Raw genomic sequence first — 15,639 nt, forward strand, 5'->3', positions numbered from 1 at the left:
ATCATTGGCATCAAGGCAGAAGCGACTCTCATCGCTTGAAGACGACACGTCTCCATTCGTCCCTCCATTCACGCCTGTCGCGACACCACTGGAGGCGGGCTGCACGATGTTGGGGCGTGAGCGGAAGACGGCCTAACGGTGTGCGGGACCGTAGCCCAGCTTCATGGAGACGGTTGCGAATGGTCCTCGCCGATACCCCAGGAGCAACAGTGTCCCTAATTTGCTGGGAAGTGGCGGTGCGGTCCCCTACGGCACTGCGTAGGATCCTACGGTATTGACGTGCATCCGTGCGTCGCTGCGGTCCGGTCCCAGGTCGACGGGCACGTGCACCTTCCGCCGACCACTGGCGACAACATCGATGTACTGTGGAGACCTCACGCCCCACGTGTTGAGCAATTCGGCGGTACGTCCACCCGGCCTCCCGCATGCCCACTATACGCCCTCGCTCAAAGTCCGTCAACTGCACATACGGTTCACGTCCACGCTGTCGCGGCATGCTACCAGTGTTAAAGACTGCGGTGGAGCTCCGTATGCCACGGCAAACTGGCTGACACTGACGGCGGCGGTGCACAAATGCTGCGCAGCTAGCGCCATTCGACGGCCAACACCGCGGTTCCTGGTGTGTCCGCTGTGCCGTGCGTGTGATCATTGCTTGTACAGCCCTCTCGCAGTGTCCAGAGCAAGTATGGTGGGTCTGACACACCGGTGTCAATGTGTTCTTTTTTCCATTTCCAGGAGTGTAGCATACGCGTATAATCTCCCCAGGGATGCACGGTTCGTCCAGATACTGATTCTTTTTCAGCATGTTGTCAAAAAATTTCACAACACTTCGGAAACCTGAGCTCTCGAAGTCACGTGTCATAAGGATTTCCTGTTTAATTCTGTCTTGGGTCTCCTTTGCCCAGTATCTTCTCATAAATGCGTCGCGGAACTCTTGGTACGTTCTGCAATCTTTAGCAACACTACGCATGTTGTGTTAGCAGAAGAGCCAACACCGTGTTCCTAGTTGAGGCCGAAATGCACGCGTTTTAGCTTACGCAGGCTGGCGTGAGGAGGCAAGGACTATACTGACGTGAGGTCTGGAACATGACAAGGAATTAGAATTCAGAAAGCGGACGTAATTAGTTTGATACTTAACTTTAGTCCATTAATGATGAACGTCGCTCTTGACGGTACATGTCACAATATTATCTTTTCAGAAGACATAGTAACTGAATATGGCGCCTTGCTAGGTCGTAGCAAAAGACGTAGCTGAAGGCTATGCTAAACTGTCGTCTCTGCAAATGAGAGCGTCTGTAGTCAGTGAACCATCGCTAGCAAAGTCGGCTGTACAACTGGGGCGAGTGCTAGGAAGTCTCTCTATACCTGCCGTGTGGCGGCGCTCGGTCTGCAATCACTGATAGTGGCGACACGCGGGTCCGACGTATACTAACGGACCGCGGCCGATTTAAAGGCTACCAGCTAGCAAGTTCGTGTCTGGGGGTGACACCACAACGCATACTTTCCGCTGATGCACCTTCCAAGTGCGCGCACACAGAGTTAAGTTTGTACATTAACGGCCACTGTGGTTGTAACGTTAGATCAAACTGTTCAATGAAGGTTTTTGGATGTAACGCATTATTATCATCCTTATATTGCTGGAACTTGCGTACCGACAGAAAGTGTTTATAATCAAACTGCCTAGTTTTATCTTTTTGCGGTAGCGTTTCGACGTTTTCATAAACTACCTCCGTGTGCGCCTCCTAGATATCCTGTGGCTCTCGCAAGTGCGAGGTGGATCGCCTAAGCGGGTAGCAATTGCTTGCGCCAGTTGTTCTGCTACTGAACTCCGCCTCCGGCAAATCACTATTACGCGCGGTACCTCCGTATGTGTGACTCGCGGTTCATAGCTGCCCTGACGTTCTAACGGTCTGGTTTGCGGCATGCGTGCTTCATTATCACGTCGGTTCATAGCTCCTGTGACAGATACTGTGTCCCGTTGCCGTACTTCCGAGGTTACCTCTTCCGTGGATACTGTCTGAATATCGGCTCCAGTTTGTCCTGTATTTGTAGAAGTTCTGTCGACTGACAGTGCCTCTACCCTACTCTCGCTTTGTCGTTTAAATTCGGCAAATTCTGCCATCAGTGGTGCGTCTGCGGCTTCCTCCTTCCTGCTCGACACGGTTTCCTCAATCTTTGTCACTCGCGTCTGCAGCTTGTTTATAACAGTTTTGCCGGCCTTGGTCGTGTTCCCTGTGACCTCCTCCGTTTCTCTCGCTATTCTCTTGGCTCTCCGCGCGATTAATTTCGCCTCATTGGCGGTTCTTTTCGCTTCGGCTATCTCTCGCTCTAACTTCTCGCGCAACGCTTTCACTTCATCCTTCACACCGCATGTTTCACGCTTTATGATGGCAAGCTGCGCCCGGGATTCCTTTCTACACTCCTGTATGCTGCTCTGTGTTTCTTCACTGATTCTTTTCAGACTAGCTTGCGTCTCTACTCTATTTTCCTCTATGCTCCTCTGTGTTTCTTCACTGATTCTTTGCAAACTAGCTTGCGTCTCTACTCTACTTTCATTCGCCTCCTTTCTACAAGTTTCAGTCCCTTCCTGCGTCACTTTCGTTCTAGCGTCTATCTTCTGTATCGTACGCTCCAAGAATCCAGCAATACCTGAACCGTCAACCGCCAAGTCTTCCCTTTCCGCATGATAACTACTGTCATGACTTGCAGGTGATCTCCTGCTCATTCTTTCGTCTCCTGTCGAGTAAGGTCTAAACCCTGCTCGGTATGACAGTGTCGCACTATTCCGTTCCGATCCTCCTGTACGTAACCCACTCATGCTTCTCGTAGGCGACGTTTGCCCCCGCGGTGTCACACTGCCGAACTCGCGCGTTCGTATCACCGGTTCAATGTGCCTGATTGCTCCTCTTGGACTCGGCAATGGCCCACCAATTCCTGTATCACGCTCCATATCGTCCGGTGACGCCATGCGCTCTGTTCGTTCCCGAAAATAGCTGTTTTCTCTTTCGAATTCCGCTGCCGCTAAATCGTGTAAGCTGTCGCTGCTTCCTCTCATGTCTGCCATTCTGTCAACCCCTGTTGCGCCCTGAACTGTCTCTATTAAGCGCGCCTTAGCCCTCGTAATCATCTACGTTTCCTTACCCACTAACGTTATACACTAACAAAATTTTACACACAAAATACACGTTATAATCATTAACTCCCACTATCTCTACAATATTCACAAACAGGTTACCCAACAAATCCCACGAATGGCTCTGGCTCTGAGAACTATGGGACTTAACTGCTGTGGTCATGAGTCCCCTAGAACTTAGAACTACTTAAACCTAACTAACCTAAGGACATCACACACATCCATGCCCGAGGCAGGATTCGAACCTGCGACCGTAGCGGTCGCGCGGTTCCAAATTGTAGCGCCTAGAACCGCTCGGCCACTTTGGATGGCATCCCACAAATCTTCCCGATCTCTGCGGAACCTATTCCTAACCTATTCTCATTATTTCCCTAACCCAAAATATTTATTCAATCTGTGACAAAACACAGAACACAAAACAACACAGTAATCCCAACAACAACAAATTAACGACGCGCCAGCAATACATGCAGGGTGTAAAAAAAAAGGTACGGCCAAACTTTCAGAAAACATTCCTCACACACAAATAAAGAAAAGATGTTATGTGGACATGTGTCCGGAAACGCTTAATTTCTATGTTAGTGCTCATTTTAGTTTCGTCAGTATGTACTGTACTTCCTCGATTCACCGCCAGTTGGCCCAATTGAAAGAAGGTAATGTTGACTTCGGTGCTTGTTTTGACATGCGACTCATTGCTCTACAGTACTAGCATCAAGCACATCAGTACGTAGCATCAACAGGTTAGTGTTCATCACGAACGTGGTTTTGCAGTCAGTGCAATGTTTACAAATGCGGAGTTGGCAGATGCCCATTTGATGTATGGATTAGCACGGGGCTATAGCAGTGGCGCGGTACTTTTGTATCGAGACAGATTTACAGAACGAAGGTGTCCCGACAGGAAGACGTCCGAAGCAATTGATCGGCGTCTTAGGGAGCATGGAACATTCCAGCCTATGACTCGCGACTGGGGAAGACCTAGAACGACGAGACACCTGCAATGGACGAGGCAATTCTTCGTGCAGTTGACGATAACCCTAATGACAGCGTCAGAGAAGTTGCTACTGTACAAGGTAACGTTGACCACGTCACTGTATGGAGAGTGCTACGGGAGAACCAGTTGTTTCCGTTCCATGTACAGAGTGTGCAGGCACTATCAGCAGCTGATTGGCCTCCACGGGTACACTTCTGCGAATGGTTCATCCAACAATGTGTCAATCCTCATTTCAGTGCAAATGTTCTCTTTACGGATGAGGCTTCATTCCAACGTGATCAAATTGTAAATTTTCACAATCAACATGTGTGGGCTGACGAGAATCCGCACGCAATTGTGCAATCACGTCATCAACACAGATTTTCTGTGAACGTTTGGGCAGGCATTGTTGGTGATATCTCGATTGGGCCCCATGTTCTTCCACCTACGCTCAATGGAGCACGTTATCATGATTTCATACGGGGTACTCTACCTGTGCTGCTAGAACATGTGCCTTTACACGTACGACACAACATGTGGTTCATGCACGATGGAGCTCCTGCACATTTCAGCCGAAGTGTTCGTCCGCTTCTCAACAACAGATTCGGTGACCGATGGATTGGTAGAGGCGGACCAATTCCATGGCCTCCACGCTCTCCTGACCTCAACCCTCTTGACTTTCATTTATGGGGGCATTGAAAGCTCTTGTCTACGCAACCCCGGTACCAAATGTAGAGACTCTTCGTGCTCGTATTGTGGACGGCTGTGATACAATACGCCATTCTCCAGGGCTACATCAGCGCATCAGGAGTTCCATGCGACGGAGGGTGGATGCATGTATCCTCGCTAACGGAGGACATTTTGAACGTTTCCTGTAACAAAAGTGTTTGAAGTCACGCTGGTACATTCTGTTGCTGTGTGTTTCCATTTCGTGATTAATGTGATTTGAAAAGTAATAAAATGAGCTCTAACATGGAAAGTAAGCGTTTCCGGACACATGTCCACATAACATATTTTCTTTCTTTGTGTGTGAGGAATGTTTCCTGAAAGTTTGGCTCTCTGATTTGGTGAAGACTGCCAGTCTCGCTAGCGGGATGAAAGCAGAGCTCACCATCTGCAGCATCGTCGACAGGACTGACTGCGGACCTTTGGTACAGAGCCGAGTGGAGGGTCTGAATCAGAGGCTGAGACGGTTCTGCGACCGTGTGGGCTGCAGATTCCTCGACTTGCGCCATAGGGTGGTGGGGTTTCGGGTTCCGCTGGATAGGTCAGGAGTCCACTACACGCAACAAGCGGCTACACGGGTAGCAGGGGTTGTGTGGCGTGGTCTGGGCGGTTTTTTAGGTTAGATGGCCTTGGGCAAGTACAGAAAGGGCAACAGCCTCAACGGGTGCGGGGCAATGTCAGGACATGCGGGGACCAAGCAGCAATCGGTATCGTAATTGTCAACTGTCGAAGCTGCGTTGGCAAAGTACCGGAACTTCAAGCGCTGATAGAAAGCACCGAAGCTGAAATCGTTATAGGTACAGAAAGCTGGCTTAAGCCAGAGATAAATTCTGCCGAAATTTTTACAAAGGTACAGACGGTGTTTAGAAAGGATAGATTGCATGCAACCGGTGGTGGAGTGTTCGTCGCTGTTAGTAGTAGTTTATCCTGTAGTGAAGTAGAAGTGGATAGTTCCTGTGAATTATTATGGGTGGAGGTTACACTAAACAACCGAACTAGGTTAATAATTGGCTCCTTTTACCGACCTCCCGACTCAGCAGCATTAGTGGCAGAACAACTGAGAGAAAATTTGGAATACATTTCACATAAATTTTCTCAGCATGTTATAGTCTTAGGTGGAGATTTCAATTTACCAGATATAGACTGGGACACTCAGATGTTTAGGACGGGTGGTAGGGACAGAGCATCGAGTGACATTATACTGAGTGCTCTATCCGAAAATTACCTCGAGCAATTAAACAGAGAACCGACTCGTGGAGATAACATATTGGACCTACTGATAACAAACAGACCCGAACTTTTCGAATCTGTATGTACAGAACAGGGAATCAGTGATCATAAGGCCGTTGCAGCATCCCTGAATATGGAAGTTAATAGGAATATAAAAAAAGGGAGGAAGGTTTATCTGTTTAGCAAGAGTAATAGAAGGCAGATTTCAGACTACCTAACAGATCAAAACGAAAATTTCTGTTCCGACACTGACAATGTTGAGTGTTTATGGAAAAAGTTCAAGGCAATCGTAAAATGCGTTTTAGACAGGTACGTGCCGAGTAAAACTGTGAGGGACGGGAAAAACCCACCGTGGTACAACAACAAAGTTAGGAAACTACTGCGAAAGCAAAGAGAGCTCCACTCCAAGCTTAAACGTAGCCAAAACCTCTCAGACAAACAGAAGCTAAACGATGTCAAAGTTAGCGTAAGGAGGGCTATGCGTGAAGCGTTCATTGAATTCGAAAGTAAAATTCTATGTACCGACTTGACAGAAAATCCTAGGAAGTTCTGGTCTTACGTTAAATCAGTAAGTGGCTCGAAACAGCATATCCAGACACTACGGGATGATGATGGCATTGAAACAGAGGATGACACGCGTAAAGCTGAAATACTAAACACCTTTTTCCAAAGCTGTTTCACAGAGGAAGACCGCACTGCAGTTCCTTCTCTAAATCCTCGCACAAACGAAAAAATGGCTGACATCGAAATAAGTGTCCAAGGAATAGAAAAGCAACTGGAATCACTCAATAGAGGAAAGTCCACTGGACCTGACGGGATACCAATTCGATTCTACACAGAGTACGCGAAAGAACTTGCCCCCCTTCTAACAGCCGTGTACCGCAAGTCTCTAGAGGAACGGAGAGTTCCAAATGATTGGAAAAGAGCACAGATAGTCCCAGTCTTCAAGAAGGGTCGTCGAGCAGATGCGCAAAACTATAGACCTATATCTCTTACGTCGATCTCTTGTAGAATTTTAGAACATGTTTTTTGCTCGCGTATCATGTCATTTCTGGAAACCCAGAATCTACTATGTAGGAATCAACATGGATTCCGGAAACAGCGATCGTGTGAGACCCAACTCGCCTTATTTGTTCATGAGACCCAGAAAATATTAGATACAGGCTCCCAGGTAGATGCTATTTTTCTTGATTTCCGGAAGGCGTTCGATACAGTTCCGCACTGTCGCCTGATAAGCAAAGTAAGAGCCTACGGAATATCAGACCAGCTGTGTGGCTGGATTGAGGAGTTTTTGGCAAACAGAACACAGCATGTTGTTATCAATGGAGAGACGTCTACAGACGTTAAAGTAACCTCTGGCGTGCCACAGGGGAGTGTTATGGGACCATTGCTTTTCACAATATATATAAATGACTTAGTAGATAGTGTCGGAAGTTCCATGCGGCTTTTCGCGGATGATGCTGTAGTATACAGAGAAGTTGCTGCATTAGAAAATTGTAGCGAAATACAGGAAGATCTGCAGCGGATAGGCACTTGGTGCAGGGAGTGGCAACTGACCCTTAACATAGACAAATGTAATGTATTGCGAATACATAGAAAGAAGGATCCTTTATTGTATGATTATATGATAGCGGAACAAACACTGGTAGCAGTTACTTCTGTAAAATATTTGGGAGTATGCGTACGGAACGATTTGAAGTGGAATGATCATATAAAACTAATTGTTGGTAAGGCGGGTACCAGGTTGAGATTCATTGGGAGAGTGCTTAGAAAATGTAGTCCATCAACAAAGGAGGTGGCTTACAAAACACTCGTTCGACCTATACTTGAGTATTGCTCATCAGTGTGGGATCCGTACCAGGTCGGGTTGACGGAGGAGATAGAGAAGATCCAAAGAAGAGCGGCGCGTTTCGTCACTGGGTTATTTGGTAACCGTGATAGCGTTACGGAGATGTTTAATAAACTCAAGTGGCAGACTCTGCAAGAGAGGCGCTCTGCATCGCGGTGTAGCTTGCTCGCCAGGTTTCGAGAGGATGCGTTTCTGGATGAGGTATCGAATATATTGCTTCCCCCTACTTATACTTCCCGAGGAGATCACGAATGTAAAATTAGAGAGATTAGAGCGCGCACGGAGGCTTTCAGACAGTCGTTCTTCCCGCGAACCATACGCGACTGGAACAGGAAAGGGAGGTAATGACAGTGGCACGTAAGGTGCCCTCCGCCATACACCGTTGGGTGGCTTGCGGAGTATCAATGTAGATGTAGATGTAGATGTACCTTTCTGTAACACCCTGTAGAAATACTAAAACAAATTCTCAACATAAATACACAAACACAAATAGAAAGAATTTACCGCGCACAAATAACTGCCGCTGTGATTACTAATCAGAAGATTACAGCTGTCTACGCATCCTAGGCAGGGTCAGCGACGTGGAACGGGGTTTATTTCAATAAATGACGGTGAGGGATCCTAGGCGGGTCCGCCAAATGTCGGGGTTTTTTGACATGAATGCTTTTACTTGTTCACTTTCCCTACTTGATCTGGACGTTGGCTCTGGCTGAAGGCCTGTTATGAGACCCAACCTGTTAATTAAAACTGCCCCTTTACTAATTTTGATTAATATTTAATAACTAAATAGTGTTCAGGGAACTGATCACTAATAAACAAACAAGGATAGCATTGAACACGTTTATTGAACAATAAATCTTCCTAACATCAAACTGAACAATGACGTACATTTATAAGTGATAAAATCAAGATTAGTAATCGCCCTTAAATTCCAAAACTAACTCTTAAGGTCGGGTAACGCATCTGTACCTGTTATTTTCTACTCTCTCTTCTTGTCAGACATCATAAAATACGTCAGACAAACCTACTTCAATTACCAAATTCTCAATAAGAGCGTGGCTGGAAAACTGAGATGTGGTAATCACAGGCGTTCGTAATTTCGGATTAAATGCCGAAGCTGAGCTTCACGTTACGAAATGCAGCGTCGTGGACAGGTCAGCAAGCTGCCGATGGCGTCTGCGTCGTCGGGGAGCCTCAATTGTAACAAAACTGAATTTACTTTCGCGAACAGGCTTCCTGTTCGTAAACTCCTATTCAACAGCTAATTCTGCTTTCTTTCCAATCGTCTCGCAGTCGTTAAGACGGGACTCACCAGCCCAAAGGCGGAATCCAGTGACGTCTTTAATAAAGTGTGGCTCAAGGAAATTGCTCTGCTCCTGTCTGCTTTCTGTGAGACAGTATTCCCAACCGTAATTGGCGGAATCAGCCTGTCTCTAACAGTAAAACACGACAGTTCCCCTGACTGAATACTAGTTTCAGTTGCAGCTGGCAGACTTATTCAAAGTCCTGCACAGCACACGGAAAAGAACTTACTCTCCTACAGCAGAGCCGAAAGCACGACGTCCGCTCGCTACAGGAGCTAAGACGCTTCTCTTTGATAACAGCTCCAAAAGCTTCCCTCTGCAAAAATCAGCACCCCATGCTATTTTCGAGCTGCCCAATCCCGTGGCTCTAGACCAGCACAGTTCGCTTCCAGCCAATCAAAACATTCCGCGCCTTACTGCACCTAGAATGTTCTGGAAACTCCGTTCTAAATTGAACCCACCAATCGTGCCTCTCTGTTCGCCCTCGCGCGGGAAAAGGTCATTGCCCTAGCTTAACCGCTTTTCTTAGAAAGCCCCAGAAAACGTTAAGACTCGTGGGAAGGCTCCCTTAGGCCCCAGCTCGTCTTGACATAGTGGCGTCGGCGTAACGCCCAGCGCCAACGAGGCACCGTCCCTCGAAGGCCTGCCTCTGTTGTCTACATCTACATCTACATCCATACTCCGCAAGCCACCTGACGGTGTGTGGCGGAGGGTACCTTGAGTACCTCTATCGGTCCTCCCTTCTATTCCAGTCCCGTATTGTTCGTGGAAAGAAGGATTGTCGGTATGCCTCTGTGTGGGCTCTAATCTCTCTGATTTTATCCTCAGGGTCTCTTCGCGAGATATACGTAGGAGGGAGCAATATACTGCTTGACTCTTCGGTGAAGGTATGTTCTCGAAACTTTAACAAAAGCCCGTACCGAGCTACTGAGCGTGTCTCCTGCAGTCTTCCACTGGAGTTTATCTATCATCTCCGCAACGCTTTCGCGATTACTAAATGATCCTGTAACAAAGCGCGCTGCTCTCCGTTGGATCTTCTCTATCAACCCTATGTGGTACGGATCCCACACTGCTGAGCAGTATTCAAGCAGTGGGCGAACAAGCGTACTGTAACCTACTTCCTTTGTTTTCGGATTGCATTTCCTTAGGATTCTTCCAATGAATCTCAGTCTGGCATCTGCTTTACCAACGATCAACTTTATATGATCATTCCATTTTAAATCGCTCCTAATGCGTACTCCCAGATAATTTATGGAATTAACTGCTTCCAGCTAAATTTTGTAGCTAAATGATAAGGGATCTATCTTTCTATGTATTCGCAGCACATTACACTTGTCTACATTGAGATTCAATTGCCATTCCATGCACCATGCGTCAATTCGCTGCAGATCCTCCTGCATTTCAGTACAATTTTCCGTTGTTATAACCTCTCGATACACCACAGAATCATCTGCAAAAAGCCTCAGTGAACTTCCGATGTCATTCACAAGGTCATTTATCTATATTGTGAATAGCAACGGTCCTATGACACTCCCCTGCGGCACACCTGAAATCACTCTTACTTCGGAAGACTTCTTTCCATTGAGAATGACATGCTGCGTTCTGTCATCTAGAAACTCTTCAATCCAAACACACAATTGGTCTGATAGTCCATATGCTCTTACTTTGTTTATTAAACGACTGTGGGGAACTGTATCGAATGCCTTGCGGAAGTCAAGAAACACGGCATCTACCTGGGAACCCGTGTCTATGGCCCTCTGAGTCTCGTGGACGAAAAGCGCGAGCTGGGTTTCACACGACCGTCTTTTTCGAAACCCATGCTGATGCCTACAGAGTAGATGTCTAGTCTCCAGAAAAGTCATTATACTCGAACATAATACGTGTTCCAAAATTCTGCAACTGATCGACGTTAGAGATATAGGTCTATAGTTCTGCACATCTGTTCGACGTCCCTTCTTGAAAACGGGGATGACCTGTGCCCTTTTCCAATCCTTTGGAACGCTACACTCTTCTAGAGCCCTACGCTGCAAGAAGGGGGGCAAGTTCCTTCGCGTACTCTGTGTAAAATCGAACTGCTATCCCATCAGGTCCAGCGGCCTTTCCTCTTTTGAGCGATTTTAATTGTTTCTCTATCCCTCTGTCGTCTATTTCGATATCTACCATTTTGTCATCTGTGCGACAATCTAGAGAAGGAACTACAGTGCAGTCTTCCTCTGTGAAACAGCTTTGGCAGAAGAAGATTAGTATTTCGGCCTTTAGTCTGTCATCCTCTGTTTCAGTACCATTTTGGTCACAGAGTGTCTGGACATTTTGTTTTGATCCACCTACCGCTTTGACATAAGACCAAAATTTCTTATGATTTTCTGCCAAGTCAGCACATAGAACTTTACTTTCGAATTAATTGAACGCCTCTCGCATAGCCCTCCTGACACTACATTTCGCTTCGCGTAATTTTTGTTTGTCTGCAGGGCTTTGCCGGCCGCGGTGGTCTCGCGGTTCTAGGCGCTCAGTCCGGAACCGTGCGACTGCTACGGTCGCAGGTTCGAATCCTGCCTCGGGCATGGATGTGTGTGATGTCCTTAGGTTAGTTAGGTTTAAGTAGTTCTAAGTTCTAGGGGACTGATGACCACAGCTGTTAAGTCCCATAGTGCTCAGAGCCATTTGAACCAATTTTTTGCAAGGCTTTGGCTATGTTTATGTTTGCTGTGATGTTCCCTTTGCTTCCGCAGCAGTTTTCTAATTCGGTTGTTGTACCACGGTGGCTCTTTTCCATCTCTTACGATCTTGCTTGGCACATAGCCACGCAATGGGTGCCTACCTGCTCCGGTGGCACGTCTCCCCCAGTGGGACGCTTTCGCATGCCGACTCGTAATGGTCGGTTGTAAACTTCCGCACCCCTCTGCCCTGCCTTTGAGCAGTGCCGCTCGTCCGCTGCAGCCAAACTCCGTGAAAATATCACCTGAACCCTGACTTCATGGAACATGCGAATTTCTTGAAGTTAATACGTGTCTTATGCCGTCTGATACTCCCTATATTAATTACAATCGGCTTATTGCCTCATAAATAACAGAGTAACCGATATCTAACTCGTCTCTGCAACAATTATTATATTACAGTAAGGTGCAAAATACTGCTACCTTACAATCTCAAATCAATTCCATATTCCTAGATTTCCGCAAGGCTTTTGATACTGTTCCTCACAAGCGACTATTAATCAAATTGGGTGCATATGACGTTTCGTCTCAGTTGTGTGACTGGATTCCTGATTTCCTCTCAAAGAGGTCACAGTTCATAGTGCTAGATGGTAAATCATCGAGTAGAACAGAAGTGATATCTGGCGTTCCGCAAGGTAGTGTCGTAGGTCTTCTGCTGTTCCTGATTTACATAAATGAACTAGGTGATAATCAGAGCAGCCTTCTTAGATTGTTTGCAGATGAAGCTGTCTAGTAAAATCATCAGATCAATTCCAATTACAAAATGATCTAGAGAGAAATGCTGTATGGTGCGAAAAGTGGCAATTGGCACTAAACTAAGAAAAGTGCGAGGTCATCCACATGGGTACTAAAAGAAATCCGACAAATTTTGGGAATACGATAAATTGCAGATATCTAAGGGCTGTCAATTCGACTAAATACCTAGAAATTACAATTACGAGCAACTTAAATTGGGAAGACCAGATAGATAATGTTGTCGGGAAGGCGAAACAAAGACTGCGCTTTGTTGGCAGAACACTTGGAAGATGCGACAAACCCACTGAAGAGACAGCCGTCCTCTTCTGGAATATTGCTGCGCGGTGTGGGATCCTTAGCAGGTAGGATTGACGGAGGATATCGAAAAAGTGCAAGGAAGGGTAGCTCGTTTCGTGTTATCGCGTAGTAGGCGTGAGAGTGTCACTGATATGATACGCGAGTTGGGGTGGCAGTCACTGAAACAAAGGCGGTTTTCTTTGCGGCGAGATCTATTTACGAAATTTCAATCACCAACTTTTTCTTCCGAATGCGAAAATATTTTGTTGACACGCACCTACATAGGGAGAAATGATCATCATAATAAAATAAGTGAAATCAGAGCTCGAACGGAAAGATTTAGGTTTTCCTTTTTCGCAGGCGCCATTCGATAGTGGAGTGGTAGAGAAGTAGTATGAAAACGGTTAAAATGAACCCTCTGCCAGGCACTTAAGTGTGAATTGCAGAGTAACCATGTAGATGTGGAAAGACGATTGTAATTACTCAGGGGAAGACGAACCCTGTGCCAGGCACTTAAGTGTGAATTGCAGAGTAAACATGTACATGTAGAAAGACGACTATAATTACTCAGGGGAAGATTGTGGAGTGTCTGGTGACTGAGTAAACATGGGATGTGCTGGTGTAGGCACGGCTGTAGGACAGGGAAGTCTGGGCTGTGGTACACAAGGAGTGTTTGGATTCACGTTCGTGGGAGATGTAGGTGAAACTGTTACAGTTTTTTTGAATATGTGTTGGAACTTTGTTATCTGGTACAGGATGGGGATGGGAGAAGGTTGTCGATTATGGAAAGCAATGTGAAGTTTATATCGTGCAAAGATATGAAGGGCTTGCTAAATTTTGGGAACAGCACGGGTCTCAGGGTTGATGCTCTGTTGTTCTATCTACGATTGCTACAGTCAGTTGCCACTTGAGGATGGCTCAAAAAGCCATAAACAGGCCAGTTAACAATAAAAATTGTTGCAGAAAATTAAGAGAATTGCTTTATTTCGTGATTAATGTATCCCGTTTTCTCGGCAAGACGTGTTTTGCAGGAGGTGACATTCCGGCTGAACCGGAGGTGACTTCACAAAGCAGGCTCCCATCCCCTCCACCGACGCAACACGACACCTACAATGTGTTCCGCAGTCCCACGGATTTCCAGGTAAGTCTGTCGCAGCATCATTAAGTCTTATTGCTGGCTGCTTTATTATTGTTGGCTGGTTTATCCTCTGTTAACCGTCAAGGTAAATTTGATTGTAAATAGCATGAAAGTCCGAGAGAGAAAAGTCGAATGATGTAAGCTGTGCATAACGTGTGAAATTCTACGCGTGCTCGCAGACAAAGACGATCAGTCAGAGTTAGGGTATGAAATGTATGCTAAGCCATCAGCTCCACTCTTGTGCTCCACTGACACGAGATGTCACGCTGTCCTGTGGAAAACATATTATGGTGGGCGTATAGTGGAGGAGTTCGTGTACCAATATCACCCATTCATGGACCCAAGTCCTTCTCCCCATTTTTTTCTTCCAGTTGCAAATGATGCGTGGAAAGAGAGATATTCTATGAGCTCCAATGTGCGGGCTTTCAAATGTAAAATGAAATGATGGTGGTGGTGGCCCTCAACTACGTACCCCCAGACTCAGAGTTGAAATATTAAAAGTTTTGCCTTGTTTCGTTGTCTAGGGGCTGGGATACATACAGGGTGTTTCAAAAATGACCGGTATATTTGAAACGGCAATAAAAACTAAACGAGCAGCGATAGAAATACACCGTTTGTAGCAATATGCTTGGGACAACAGTACATTTTCAGCCAGACAAACTTTCGAAATTACAGTAGTTACAATTTTCAACAATAGATGGCGCTGCCGTCTGGGAAACTCTATAGTACGATATTTTCCACATATCCACCATGCGCAGCAATAATATGGCGTAGTCTCTGAATGAAATTACCCGAAACCTTTGACAACGTGTCTGGCGGAATGGCTTCACATGCAGATGAGATGTACTGCTTCAGCTGTTCAATTGTTTCTGGATTCTGGCGGTACACCTGGTCTTTCAAGTGTCCCCACAGAAAGAAGTCACAGGGGTTCATGTCTGGCGAATAGGGAGGCCAATCCACGCCGCCTCCTGTATCTTTCGGATAGCCCAAAGCAATCACACGATCATCGAAATATCCATTCAGGAAATTAAAGACGTCGGCCATGCGATGTGGCCGGGCACCATCTTGCATAAACCACGAGATGTTCGCAGTGTCGTCTAAGGCAGTTTGTACCGCCACAAATTCACGAAGAATGTCCAGATAGCGTGATGCAGTAATCGTTTCGGATCTGAAAAATGGGCCAATGATTCCTTTGGAAGAAATGGCGGCCCAGACCTGTACTTTTTGAGGATGCAGGGATGGTGGGACTACAACATGGGGCTTTTCGTTTCCCCATATGCGCCAGTTCTGTTTATTGACGAAGCCGTCCAGGTAAAAATAAGCTTCGTCAGTAAACCAAATGCTGCACACATGCATATCACCGTCATCAATCCTGTGCACTATATCGTTAGCGAATGCCTCTCGTGCAGCAATGGTAGCGGCGCTGAGGGGTTGCCGCGTTTGAATTTTGTACGGATAGAGGTGTAAACTCTGGCGCATGAGACGATACGTGGACGTTGGCGTCATTTGGACCGCAGCTGCAACACGGCGAACGGAAACCCGA

The 15,639-nt window shown here is 46.5% G+C and overlaps 1 protein-coding gene across 1 annotated transcript in view; it reads left to right on the forward strand.

Moving 5' to 3' along the window:
- Positions 1-15,639, forward strand: part of LOC126456819 (uncharacterized) — a 225,449-nt gene that overhangs the window by 178,873 nt on the left and 30,937 nt on the right. Inside the window, exon 4 of the mRNA XM_050092616.1 lies at positions 13,990-14,099. Within this exon, the coding sequence (XP_049948573.1) occupies positions 13,990-14,099 (110 nt within the window). The remainder of the gene's footprint in view (positions 1-13,989; positions 14,100-15,639) is intronic.

This window comes from Schistocerca serialis, chromosome 2 (genome assembly GCF_023864345.2).
Source record: "Schistocerca serialis cubense isolate TAMUIC-IGC-003099 chromosome 2, iqSchSeri2.2, whole genome shotgun sequence".
In the NCBI taxonomy this organism is placed as follows: domain Eukaryota; kingdom Metazoa; phylum Arthropoda; class Insecta; order Orthoptera; family Acrididae; genus Schistocerca; species Schistocerca serialis.